This window comes from Ciona intestinalis, chromosome 1, assembly GCF_000224145.3.
Source record: "Ciona intestinalis chromosome 1, KH, whole genome shotgun sequence".
NCBI lineage: Eukaryota > Metazoa > Chordata > Ascidiacea > Phlebobranchia > Cionidae > Ciona > Ciona intestinalis.
The window spans coordinates 9,956,904-9,969,132 of NC_020166.2; the positions used below are offsets into that span (position 1 = coordinate 9,956,904).

General features: G+C 33.6%; 1 protein-coding gene across 1 annotated transcript in view; it reads left to right on the forward strand.

Annotated features, from left to right (window-relative positions):
* The window catches only part of LOC100178998 (nebulin), a 65,210-nt gene that overhangs the window by 11,885 nt on the left and 41,096 nt on the right, over positions 1–12,229 (forward strand). The window contains exons 26-70 of the mRNA XM_026837317.1: positions 64–171; positions 231–338; positions 393–555; positions 611–774; positions 863–967; positions 1,082–1,201; positions 1,346–1,453; positions 1,513–1,620; positions 1,675–1,837; positions 1,893–2,056; positions 2,131–2,235; positions 2,306–2,425; positions 2,490–2,597; positions 2,662–2,769; positions 2,838–3,000; positions 3,063–3,226; positions 3,303–3,407; positions 3,477–3,596; positions 3,665–3,772; positions 3,908–4,015; positions 4,082–4,244; positions 4,304–4,467; positions 4,593–4,697; positions 4,776–4,895; positions 4,964–5,071; positions 5,130–5,237; positions 5,301–5,463; positions 5,564–5,727; positions 6,012–6,116; positions 6,302–6,421; positions 6,731–6,838; positions 7,131–7,238; positions 7,611–7,755; positions 8,030–8,190; positions 8,274–8,378; positions 8,505–8,624; positions 8,681–8,788; positions 9,129–9,236; positions 9,557–9,719; positions 10,296–10,459; positions 10,664–10,768; positions 10,843–10,962; positions 11,018–11,125; positions 11,450–11,554; positions 11,925–12,113. Coding sequence (XP_026693118.1) covers positions 64–171; positions 231–338; positions 393–555; positions 611–774; positions 863–967; positions 1,082–1,201; positions 1,346–1,453; positions 1,513–1,620; positions 1,675–1,837; positions 1,893–2,056; positions 2,131–2,235; positions 2,306–2,425; positions 2,490–2,597; positions 2,662–2,769; positions 2,838–3,000; positions 3,063–3,226; positions 3,303–3,407; positions 3,477–3,596; positions 3,665–3,772; positions 3,908–4,015; positions 4,082–4,244; positions 4,304–4,467; positions 4,593–4,697; positions 4,776–4,895; positions 4,964–5,071; positions 5,130–5,237; positions 5,301–5,463; positions 5,564–5,727; positions 6,012–6,116; positions 6,302–6,421; positions 6,731–6,838; positions 7,131–7,238; positions 7,611–7,755; positions 8,030–8,190; positions 8,274–8,378; positions 8,505–8,624; positions 8,681–8,788; positions 9,129–9,236; positions 9,557–9,719; positions 10,296–10,459; positions 10,664–10,768; positions 10,843–10,962; positions 11,018–11,125; positions 11,450–11,554; positions 11,925–12,113 — 5,757 coding nt within the window. The remainder of the gene's footprint in view (positions 1–63; positions 172–230; positions 339–392; positions 556–610; positions 775–862; positions 968–1,081; positions 1,202–1,345; positions 1,454–1,512; positions 1,621–1,674; positions 1,838–1,892; positions 2,057–2,130; positions 2,236–2,305; positions 2,426–2,489; positions 2,598–2,661; positions 2,770–2,837; positions 3,001–3,062; positions 3,227–3,302; positions 3,408–3,476; positions 3,597–3,664; positions 3,773–3,907; positions 4,016–4,081; positions 4,245–4,303; positions 4,468–4,592; positions 4,698–4,775; positions 4,896–4,963; positions 5,072–5,129; positions 5,238–5,300; positions 5,464–5,563; positions 5,728–6,011; positions 6,117–6,301; positions 6,422–6,730; positions 6,839–7,130; positions 7,239–7,610; positions 7,756–8,029; positions 8,191–8,273; positions 8,379–8,504; positions 8,625–8,680; positions 8,789–9,128; positions 9,237–9,556; positions 9,720–10,295; positions 10,460–10,663; positions 10,769–10,842; positions 10,963–11,017; positions 11,126–11,449; positions 11,555–11,924; positions 12,114–12,229) is intronic.

The window sequence follows — 12,229 nt, forward strand, 5'->3', positions numbered from 1 at the left end:
TAATATACAGTATATATAAGACTTTAGCAAGCTATAACTTAAAATTCTAATGGTGTTTATTAGATTCCATACAAAGAAGATTGGGATTATGACAAACAGAACGTTTACTATCCAGTTCATATCACTCCTGGTTATGAACAAGCCGCTGATGTCAAAAAAGTTCAAAGTGATGTAAGTATGATACCAGGAGTAAAATATAAATGGAACTAATTCTGATGTGGGTATTTCAGGCAACTTACAAAGAGGGTTACAACAAAGGAAAAGACAAGAACAAATATGACGTAACAGCTACTGAAAAATACATGGCTGCCAAAGAATTGGAGAACACTTCATCTGATGTTAGTTATAAATTATCATTATTTTGAACATAGTTTCTAATAATAACATCGCAGGTAAAGTACAAGAGTGCATATGAGATGAACAAAGGAAAGAATCAAACTTCGATTCCAGAAACTCATGAGATGACTTTGTCAAAGGAGCTTCAACCAGTTCTTAGCAAAAAACAATACACTCAAAAATCAAAGGATCAGCAAAAAAATGTTCACGTTGGTTCAGGTAAACTTATTGTTAACTTTTTAACTGTGTATTATTTACAAGGTAAATTTTCCAGATGTGCAAGAGATATCACATGCAGTATCAACACAACAGCAAGCATCAAAGCAAGTTTACAAGGAAGATTTTAACAAAAATATTGTTGGGAAAGGACCTCAGGATCCAGCTAAATCCTATCCGGAATATGATCTTCTTAGAGAAGTTTCTAAACAAGCTAGCAAGGTTAATGACTGAATATACGTGTTGGGTTATTTACAACAACTATCATCATTTGTTAATAACTAAATATCACATTAAACATGCTTTGTAGTCTGAGTATGTGAGAGAGGCTGACAAGATGATGCACACCCACAATCTTCCACTTGATTATCCAGAGTTTGTCAGAGCAAAGGAGAATGCTATTAATGCCAGTGATGTAAGTACCAAGACTAATACTAAAGTGTAATTTATAGCAGCTTTAATCCAAGCATTCACAAGTACAAAGCATGATTTATAAAGAAAAGTATTTACTAATAAACCTTCGATTTAGCGACAATATCAAAAGCAAAAGAAGGAAGTGATTGACAAATACAGAGGATTCCAAACCATGGACAGCAGTGACCATCCTATTGTACAACAAGGAATTAAAGTTGCTGAAATGGTTTCAAATGTAAGCTATAATCATTATGTAATAATGGCTTACTTACATCTAGTCGTTTATAACTCATGTGTGTTGAATGCTAGGACTTACTCGAATGAATATAAAGTAGCATTTACTTTAGACATATATGCTCATAATAACTGTCCGTAATAGATCCCATACAAAGAAGATTGGGATTATGACAAGCAAAATGTTTACTATCCAGTTCATATCACTCCTGGTTATGAACAAGCTGCTGATGTCAAGAAAGTTCAAAGTGATGTAAGTATGATACCAGGAGTAAAATATAAATGGAACTAATTCTAATGTGGGTATTTCAGGCAACTTACAAAGAGGGTTACAATAAAGAAAAGGACAAGAACAAATATGATGTAACAGCTACTGAACAATACAAATTTGCAAAGGAATTAGAAAACACCTCATCTAACGTAAGTGTGTCGGTTTAATTTGTACATCATGAGGATAACTTTGTTGTGTATCAGGTGAACTACAAGAATGAATATGAAAAGAACAAAGGGAAGAATCAAACTTCGATTCCAGAAACTCATGAGATGAGTTTATCAAAAGAGCTTCAACCAGTTCTTAGCAAAAAACAATACACTCAGAAGTCTAAGGATCAACAAAAAAATGTTCATGTTGGTTCAGGTAGACCCCCTCTTAACTTAAGATTTTTGTATTATTTACACAAATATTTCTCCAGATGTGCAAGAGATCTCACGCGCAGTATCAACACAACAGCAAGCATCAAAGCAAGTTTACAAGGAAGATTTCAACAAAAATATTGTTGGGAAAGGACCTCAGGATCCAGCTAAATCTTATCCTGAATATGATCTTCTTAGAGAAGTTTCTAAACAAGCTAGCAAGGTAATATTTAAACAACTTCTAAGGGATATTATACTTCATGTTTGTACAAATTTTTTACACAACTGTTGTTTTAGGCTGAATATGTGAGAGAAGCTGACAAGATGATGCACACCCATAATCTTCCCCTTGATTATCCAGAGTTTGTCAGAGCAAAGGAGAATGCTATCAATGCAAGTGATGTGAGTGTAACAACATCAGCTGTTTGGATAAAAGAACTTTAAATATATAATCATTACCTTTACATTTCAGCGACAATATCAAAAGCAAAAGAAGGAAGTGATTGACAAATACAGAGGATTCCAAACCATGGACAGCAGTGACCATCCTATTGTACAACAAGGAATCAAAGTTGCTGAAATGGTTTCAAATGTAAGTTGCAAACAGCTAAGACACCATCAATGTTGTATTATAATCTAATGACACATTTTAATAGATCCCGTACAAAGAAGATTGGGATTATGACAAACAAAATGTTTACTATCCAGTTCATATCACTCCTGGTTATGAACAAGCCGCTGATGTCAAGAAAGTTCAAAGTGATGTAAGTTTAACATCATAAAAGCAGTTTCAAAACAAACTCATGACACCACTGTTTTATGTTTTAGACAAATTACAAGGAGGGCTACAACAAAGAGAAAGATAAGAACAAGTTCAATGTCACAGATACTGAACAATATAAGTTTAATAAAGAATTAGACAACACTTCCTCAAATGTAAGTTAATGCAGCTGGATATTAAGAAGTTGTTGCATTGTATTTTCATCCCTATATTTTGTTCTTAGACGAACTACAAAAGTGAGTATGAGAAGAACAAGGGAAAGAATCAAACTTCGATTCCAGAAACTTATGAGATGACTTTATCAAAGGAGCTTCAACCAGTTCTTAGCAAAAAACAATACACTCAAAAATCCAAGGAGCAACAACAACATGTCCATGTTGGTTCAGGTAAATATTGGATAACCTTCATTAAAAATACTCTGCTAATACCACTGTGCTTTTTTATCCAGATGTGCAAGAGATATCACATGCAGTATCAACACAACAACAAGCATCAAAGCAAGTTTACAAGGAGGATTTCAAGAAGAACATTGTTGGAAAAGGACCCCAGGATCCAGCTAAATCCTATCCTGAATATGATCTTCTTAGACAAGTTTCTAAACAAGCTAGCAAGGTGCTTTATAAATTACAATGAAGAAACTTATGTTTAAAGTCTGTATGAGTCTAAATCTTTACATAACGCAACACAGGCTGAATATGTGAGAGAAGCTGACAAGATGATGCACACCCACAATCTTCCACTTGATTATCCAGAGTTTGTCAGAGCAAAGGAGAATGCTATTAATGCCAGTGATGTGAGTGTAACAACATTCGTACCATAATTGTTGTCTTTTAATCAGTTAATTTATATTGTTTATTTTTAGCGACAATATCAGAAGCAAAAGAAGGAAGTGATTGACAAGTACAGAGGGTTCCAAACCATGGACAGCAGTGACCATCCTATCGTACAACAAGGAATCAAAGTTGCTGAAATGGTTTCTAATGTAAGTAATGTAGAATTCATATAGATTCATTTATTTTAACAGCAAATTCTCATGACATGTTACAATAGATCCCATACAAAGAAGATTGGGATTATGACAAACAGAATGTTTACTATCCAGTTCATATCACTCCTGGTTATGAACAAGCTGCAGATGTCAAGAAAGTTCAAAGTGATGTAAGTATTATATAATTAAAGTTTGAACTCCACAAATACTTGCAAAACTGGGATAAATGATCCAGTTATGGATTGAAAATGATAAAATGTCCAACTAATTCCCATGTTTTAGTACATATTATGGAATTTTTTTAGGCAACTTATAAGAAAGGATTCAATGAAGACAAAGACAAGAACAAGTATAATGTAACAGACACTGAGCAGTACAAATTTTCTAAAGAACTGGAAAATACAGCATCTGATGTAAGTCATGTGCCTGTATATATTGCGACAAACAATTGATATTTACTTGTAACCTTGATGTAATAGGTAAAGTACAAGAGTGCTTATGAGATGAACAAAGGAAAGAATCAAACTTCTATTCCAGAAACTCATGAGATGAGTTTATCAAAAGAGCTTCAACCAGTTCTTAGCAAAAAACAATACACTCAAAAGTCAAAGGAACAACAAAAAAATGTTCATGTTGGTTCAGGTAAATTTTTTGTTAACTTTATAAATTATGTAATACTAACACTGTAATGCTTTCTCCAGATGTGCAAGAGATCTCTCATGCAGTATCAACACAACAGCAAGCATCGAAGCAAGTTTACAAAGAAGATTTTAACAAAAATATTGTTGGAAAAGGACCTCAGGATCCAGCTAAATCCTATCCTGAATATGATCTTCTTAGACAAGTTTCTAAACAAGCTAGCAAGGTAACTTAATTTCCCTCTATTAAAAACATATTCAGGTGCAATTACTTCTAAAATATCCAACTTTTTTGCCATTGCCACATCTACTATTTGTTTCTTTACCTAATTTTTTACATATCGATTTGTAGGCTGAGTATGTGAGAGAAGCTGACAAGATGATGCACACCCATAATCTTCCACTTGATTATCCAGAGTTTGTCAGAGCAAAAGAGAATGCTATTAATGCCAGTGATGTAAGTAATGTTACCTTGTGTTACCATCTGGCTTCATGAGATGTGTTAAGCCTAATATTAATATGGTGATATGTACAGAGACAATATCAAAAGCAAAAGAAGGAAGTGATTGACAAGTACAGAGGATTCCAAACCATGGACAGCAGTGACCATCCTATTGTACAACAAGGAATCAAAGTTGCTGAAATGGTTTCAAATGTAAGTAATGAAGAATTATTCTGACTTAATTTTTTGCTGCAATTTTTTCATGACAATTGTTACAATAGATCCCGTACAAAGAAGATTGGGATTATGACAAACAGAACGTTTACTATCCAGTTCATATCACTCCTGGTTATGAACAAGCCGCTGATGTCAAGAAAGTTCAAAGTGATGTAAGTATTTACATAAAAGTTACACAATGCAACATGTTTAATATTTCAAACCTTCTAGGCAATTTATAAAAAAGGATTCAATGAAGAGAAGGACAAGAACAAGTTTAATGTCACTGATACTGAACAGTATAAGTTTGCAAAAGAACTTGGAAACACTTCATCTGATGTAATGCTATATATTTTGTTAAATCCTAACAATCCACCTGTAATACTTTTGTTGTGTAACCAGGTTAACTACAGAAGCGCTTATGAGATGAACAAAGGAAAGAATCAAACTTCGATTCCAGAAACTCATGAGATGAGTTTATCAAAGGAGCTTCAACCAGTTCTTAGCAAAAAACAATACACTCAAAAGTCAAAGGATCAGCAGAAAAATGTCCATGTTGGTTCAGGTAAATATTGGATAACCTATATTAAAATAGACACTAATACATTTTTGGAATGTGCTTCTGCCATGTAAGTGTAGCTGTATTAACTGTAGACAATTTCCAGATGTTCAAGGAATATCACATGCTGTTTCCACCCAAAAACTTGCCTCTGATGTTCCATATCATGCCAACTATGACAAGGAAATGCTGGGGCGAGCACCGGCAGATGTAGCCAATGCGTATCCTGAATATAAACAGCTAAGAGAAGTTTCAAAACAATCCAGCAAGGTTTGTTGATGAATAATGTTAAAGTTTTTGGTGTGGTTTAATACAGATCACTGTTCATTCACGCCCAATAAGTTGCGATTTGTGCTAACTTTCTAAACTGTACAATAAACCAGATTCTATGAAGCATAGAATGGGTTTGAATTTTTGTGTTACACCGATAATCTGACTCAATGTAGAGATTATACCACCATAGAAGTTCACTTGTTACCATTATTTTTGTATTTAGGCTTGTTTAATTTTACTAATTAAATTGTAATAAACATCTTCCCTATTGCTCTTTGTAGGCTGAATATGTGAGAGAAGCTGACAAGATGATGCACACCCACAATCTTCCACTTGATTATCCAGAGTTTGTCAGAGCAAAGGAGAACGCAAAGAATGCCAGTGATGTAAGTTAGCTTGCTTGTTAAATATCGCATTGGTTTCGAACTTTTTTCACTAAATAATAAACTATATTAAAACATTAAGTATTGGTTTTCAGACCAGTTTTGTATTAAATTTTACTTTGGATTTATTACACACAAGTTATAAACTTTGTCTTCCCAAAAATTCTTGAAACTTGATTTATATTTAGCTTGAGTACAAAAAGCAAAAGAAGGAAGTGATTGACAAGTACAGAGGGTTCCAAACCATGGACAGCAATGACCATCCTATTGTACAACATGGGATTCGAGTAGCAGATCTTATTTCTGATGTGAGTACAACAAATAATGATGCATCTAAAAGTTACATCATTTTCATTTGTGTCTTCAAGTAAAGTATAAAGGAATGTAATATGGGAAAATAACATAAGTAAATATAATGGTTCTTTGACAGAGTATCGGTAGTATATATGTAAAGCTTATATACCTTTTTTATTTGTCTCTTCAAGTGAATTGAAGAAGAATAAAATAATAGGTCATAGCCTACCATCAGATAAAAAACATGTTTTTATGAAATACTGTTGATAATATACAATTGCAGCTAATGCGCTTATTCCTTCACACAACTTGTTTACATACAGCGTAACTACCGTGAAGATTGGGAATACGAGAAGCACATGATATATTACCCTGTTCATATCACTCCTGGTTACGAACAAGCACTAGATGTAACCAAATACCAAAGCAAGGTAATGTAAAGGTTATTCTTCAACAGCTTTTTCTGCCAATTTATTTGTTCTACCAATGTTATAATGCTATATTCGGATTGACTGTATCAAGATTTATAATGGGAAGTTGGTTTAAAATATTATTATTCTTTAATATAACACATTTCAACTTTTACAACACCAGTTTAATGGCAACTTGTATATAACCCAACCAAACTGTATAGAGGCCCAATTATGACAATGTAATGGTGCTTTGAATTTTGATTTTGTCAAAGAAACATAATTTTATTTTTCATCTGAAATTATATCACAGGCTGCATACCTCAAGAATTATGATGAAAACAAATCAAAGAACAAGTTTAAAGTAACCGACACTGAGCAGTATCAGACAGCAAAGAATCTTCTTGAACTTGTTTCTGACGTGAGTTTGTTGTTCTAATGTTTAATCATTTATCTTGGTCTATTTATAAAAAAAGGCTTAATCTTGTGTAGGCTTTATTTTTTACAAATGTGGTAACAAAGAACATTTTTATTCAAAATGACAATGAAAATTATTTAAAAAAGTGATAGTCAGACAATTAAAGCATTTTTCAACATTTTTCAATAAAAAGTTTCTTTGAAATGCCCAATGTTACAACAGATACTAACTTGTAAGGAATATAATTAAGTTTAATTGGAATAAAGGACTACAATGGCTATTAAATTTTCGTCATTTAAACTTCAGCTGTATAGTTATGATATGTTTACATGAAAAACCAGAAAACTGTAATACAAGTGAAACTATTTTTGGCAGAAAAATTACCCCGATGGTCTTGGACCTTTTCATTCTGTGTCCGAAACCCATGAGATGGAACGAGCAAAGTCTCTTCAGCCACTGAAGGAAACGGTTTACAGCAAAGAAGCAAGGAAAGTGTTAAACAACTACAACCTAGACAGCAGTAAGTGTAAATGAATGAGTAAACGTAAAGTGTTTATCGTTGCATGGTAGGTCCATGACAGTTGTTGTAACACGGGTATAAAGTAAATGTAATATATTTATTCTTGCGCGGCAAGGCTAGTGCATTTATAGCATGGGTATTCTGTTTTTTAAACGTCGTTCCCGCTTACGAGTTATTAAATGTGTAACTTTCTTTTTACTCTTTTTATACTTGAACTGCAATCATATTACAGTGTAAAGGTAATGATCTTTTATTCTGTTTTTTCTACACAAAGGCACCCAAGGAATTTCCCATGCACTGCTCAGCCAGAAGAATATGTCACGTCAGGAATATCTTGAGAACTTCAAGAAGAATGTGCTTGGAAAATGTCCTAAGGATCTTGAGTCTTACCCAGAGTATAAGTTTGCCCGCGATGTGTCTAATATGGCAAGCAAGGTAAGAAACCATGGCTTTAATATTCATAAGTGGACTTGTATAGAGTTACTTCGGCCGTGATCTAATATTTACTTTATTACTAGAGAGGGTATGTGAGAGAAGCTGACAAGATGATGCACACCCACAATCTTCCACTTGATTATCCAGAGTTTGTCAGAGCAAAGGAGAATGCTATTAATGCCAGTGATGTGAGTACCGAGACTAATACTAAAATGTAATTTATAGCATAATCTTTATTTTATCTGCCAGTTATGTAGTAGTAAATTATTAGCTTTTTGATCATCACCTATACAATTATTACTTTTACATTTCAGAGACAATATCAAAAGCAAAAGAAGGAAGTGATTGACAAGTACAGAGGATTCCAAACCATGGACAGCAGTGACCATCCTATTGTACAACAAGGAATCAAAGCTGCAGAACTTGTTTCAGATGTAAGCCATATTCGAACACAAGTTTAAATTATTTTGTTATGTAAATGCATCTGCAGAAAACATACAAAGAAGATTGGGAGTACGACAAACAAATGATCTACTTCCCTGCTCATATAACACCTGGATACGAGGCTACTGTTGCAGCCAGCGATGCACAAAGTGATGTAAGTGAAATATACATTCTTACTGTTGTAGAGATGGGCTACATGAAGGTACACCCTTGCACTATGGAATATACCGGTTCCATCTTAACAGTGAGCATGAGATGTATGAATATTACATGCATATCTGGTGTATAAGCAGACACCCTTGCTATAACTTGACAGTGAGAATGAGGTGTATGAATACACCATGTGTGTCTGGTGTATAATAAGACACTCATGGTATAATTTAACAGTAAGCATTAGGTGTATGAATACACCATGTGTGTTTTTTAAATCAAATTTAACAAATTCAGTTTTGCTCAAATGAATATTAATTAAAATCCTGTGTTTTGTGTATTAGACAAAATATAAGAAGAACCACAAAGAAACAAAGGCTTTAAATAAGTTCAAGGTTACTGACACTGAACAATATAAATCCAACAAAGCAACTGCTGACTTAGTTTCTGAGGTGAGTTGAAACAACTTGTGTTTTAAAACTCAACTTGGGAAACCTTTTTTCCTCTTGGAACATGATTTCAAAAAGAAGGTATTAATGTATGATAACTGGTACCTATTGATTCTGAAACATGGTTTATTTCAAAAATGTAATCAGAAAACTCATATTAAGATTAAGAAAATATTTATGAAATTGTAAGAAACAGGAGTACTGGTGTTTCGCAAGTTTTTCACACAAAAAAGTTTTTTGGACATAATGTAAAAGTATTTGCGAAAAATTAGGCATGACATTTTTTATACATAATGTTACATAATATATTTCCACAACTACAGGTGAAATATCGTGAGGATTACGAAGCCAAGAAAGGCAAGAATGTGAAACAAATTGAAGAAACTCCCGAGATGGTTTTATCCAAATCACTTCGACCGATTGTGAGCAACAAACTTTACATGGATAGTGCGAGGAAAATTATGCAGAAATACAACCTTGATGCTTGTAAGTGTTCACATTTTAGCAGTTTCTGTTCTACCATCCTGGACATCTGTAGCTTATTTAAATTCTGTAAATTATTTGTCTACTAATTTAGTTTCAGGTATGAAAGCCAAATGGTTTTTAAGCCAGGCATAAGTTCTGTACATGCACTGTATATAGTTCACCACAACTACTGTTTCACCCTTTATCTGCATTTTAGCAGTTGGTGTTTTCAATAAGTCATTTTGCTTTCTAATATTCCTGCCCACTGGTTATATGAAAGTATTTTGTAAACTACACCTTTAGCCATGTGTAAAAGATGCCTATACATTATCTCACCTATAGTATAATCAAGGAAGTAGAATATTATATGCTTTCCCCCCTTGTATGAGTTGTTTTATCAAATAAGTTTTTTACTTCTGTTTATCAACAAGTGATCTTAAAACAATTGTGGTTTCACTAGTACTTCTTATCTTTTTACTATTGTATTTTATTCTGACCTTTATTACTGTGAACGAAGAAACAAAATAACTACTGTGCCAATGAGAAAAAACTATGTATCTATTACAATTAGCTAACTTTGCTTGTTCTTTATTCCAGCCATGCAAGGAATCGCCCAAGCTCTTTCATCACAGAAAGTTGCCAACAGACATCAATACGTTGAAGACTTCAAGAAGAATGTTGTTGGGAAAGCTCCGGCTGATCTTACTGGATCTTACCCCGAGTACGATCATGCACGAGAAGTCTCCAAGATGATTAGCAAGGTGACTAAAATAATGCTTTTTCTCTTTAATGGCTAAGGTTCTATGCCAATACAAGGGTACCTGGGAATTTGGCCAGAAATAATCCATTATGTAACTGCGCTTTAGTAATTATTCTGTTGACAAATTTAAATTTTTATGATAATTTTTTAATTGAAAAAATGGTTTAAGAAGCAACCCTTTATAGTAATGTTTACGTCCTTTCAGCCATTATATGTAAAAGAAGCTGACAAGATCATGCACCATCACAATCTTCCACTTGATTATCCAGAGTTTGTCAGGGCAAAGGAGAATGCTATCAATGCAAGTGATGTAAGTAATGTTGGCAACTATCTGCATAATATATCAATGTGTGAAACTTATTGTTAACTTGGTAATATATGCAGAGACAATATCAAAAGCAAAAGAAGGAAGTGATTGACAAGTACAGAGGATTCCAAACCATGGACAGCAATGACCATCCTATTGTACAACATGGGATCAAAGCTGCTGAGCTTATATCAGATGTGAGTTCACAACTAACTATATAACATAAGCTTTCACTTTTGCTTTCACCTGCAGAGAAAGTACAAGGAGGATTACATGGCAGATAAAGACATCATTTATTACCCTGTCCATCTGACTCCTGGGTATGAAGCTGCAGTCAAATCTAATGAACATCAAAGTGATGTAAGTAATAGTATTTTTGATATGAAGGAATGTAACTTATTTATTTGTAAATAATCTTTAACTGCTCATCTGGTATAATACAAGTGTATTTCCGACATTTCAAAATTATTTGTCTGTGGTAGGCAACGATAGGTGTTATAACATAGGTGTTCAGTTGTGGCCACTGAGTTGAAGCAATTGCTGTTATGTGTCTTGCCAAATAAGACCCACAATAGTCACTGCGTCACGCATCAAACCTGTGACCTCTGGGCTAAAGGCAGGCACGCTAACCACTAGACTATATCAATGTACAAAGATAAATCGCTTACTATTTTACTCTTACAGGTCTCTTATAAGAAAGCTCACAACAAAGAAGGTGGAAAAAACAACTACAAGTTTGCCGAGACAGACACATATAAGGGAGCCAAGGAAATGGAAAAACTAAAAGATGTCAGTTTAATTAAAGCACTGTTTATTAATCTTAGCTTATGTTCACTTTGTATGTTTCTATACTATGTATAATTTATTACAAAACTTTCTGTGATATGCTTTTTATGTTAACCTAGTTGTAAAAATTTAAACTATGAAGATTTACTGGTGAATTTTAAAACCTAATGACTGCCCAAAAATGATGCACTGTTTACAAGAGGCACATAAGAAGATATATGGTACATAATTTATTTTTTTGATAAATTTTTGTTCACTACCTTTTTGGGCATTTTTATTTTGTTGTTTTTTTACTTTTTTTATTGACTAGTTGTCCTATCTTATTTTTTGTATATTTTGAATTTTTTTTGGCTCACATCTCATATATTTGTAGCATATATACAAAGGAGAATACCCTCGTGACTTTACTGCAATTGAATTGACTCCAGAGATGGAAATTTCAAACTTGGTCAAGACCATACTTAGTCATTCTAAGTATACAAAGGATGCCAAGAAAAGATTGGACGTCTACAATGTAGATATTGGAGACCAAAGACTCTCACATGCTATGCATGCTACACAGGTGATTTAGAACTATATGGGTGGTATAGGTGCAACACAGGTTGGTTAATCTTTATGGTTTGACAATTATATTCTATTCTGTATAGGTGAGGTGAGGACCTAGAATCTAGGCCAAAT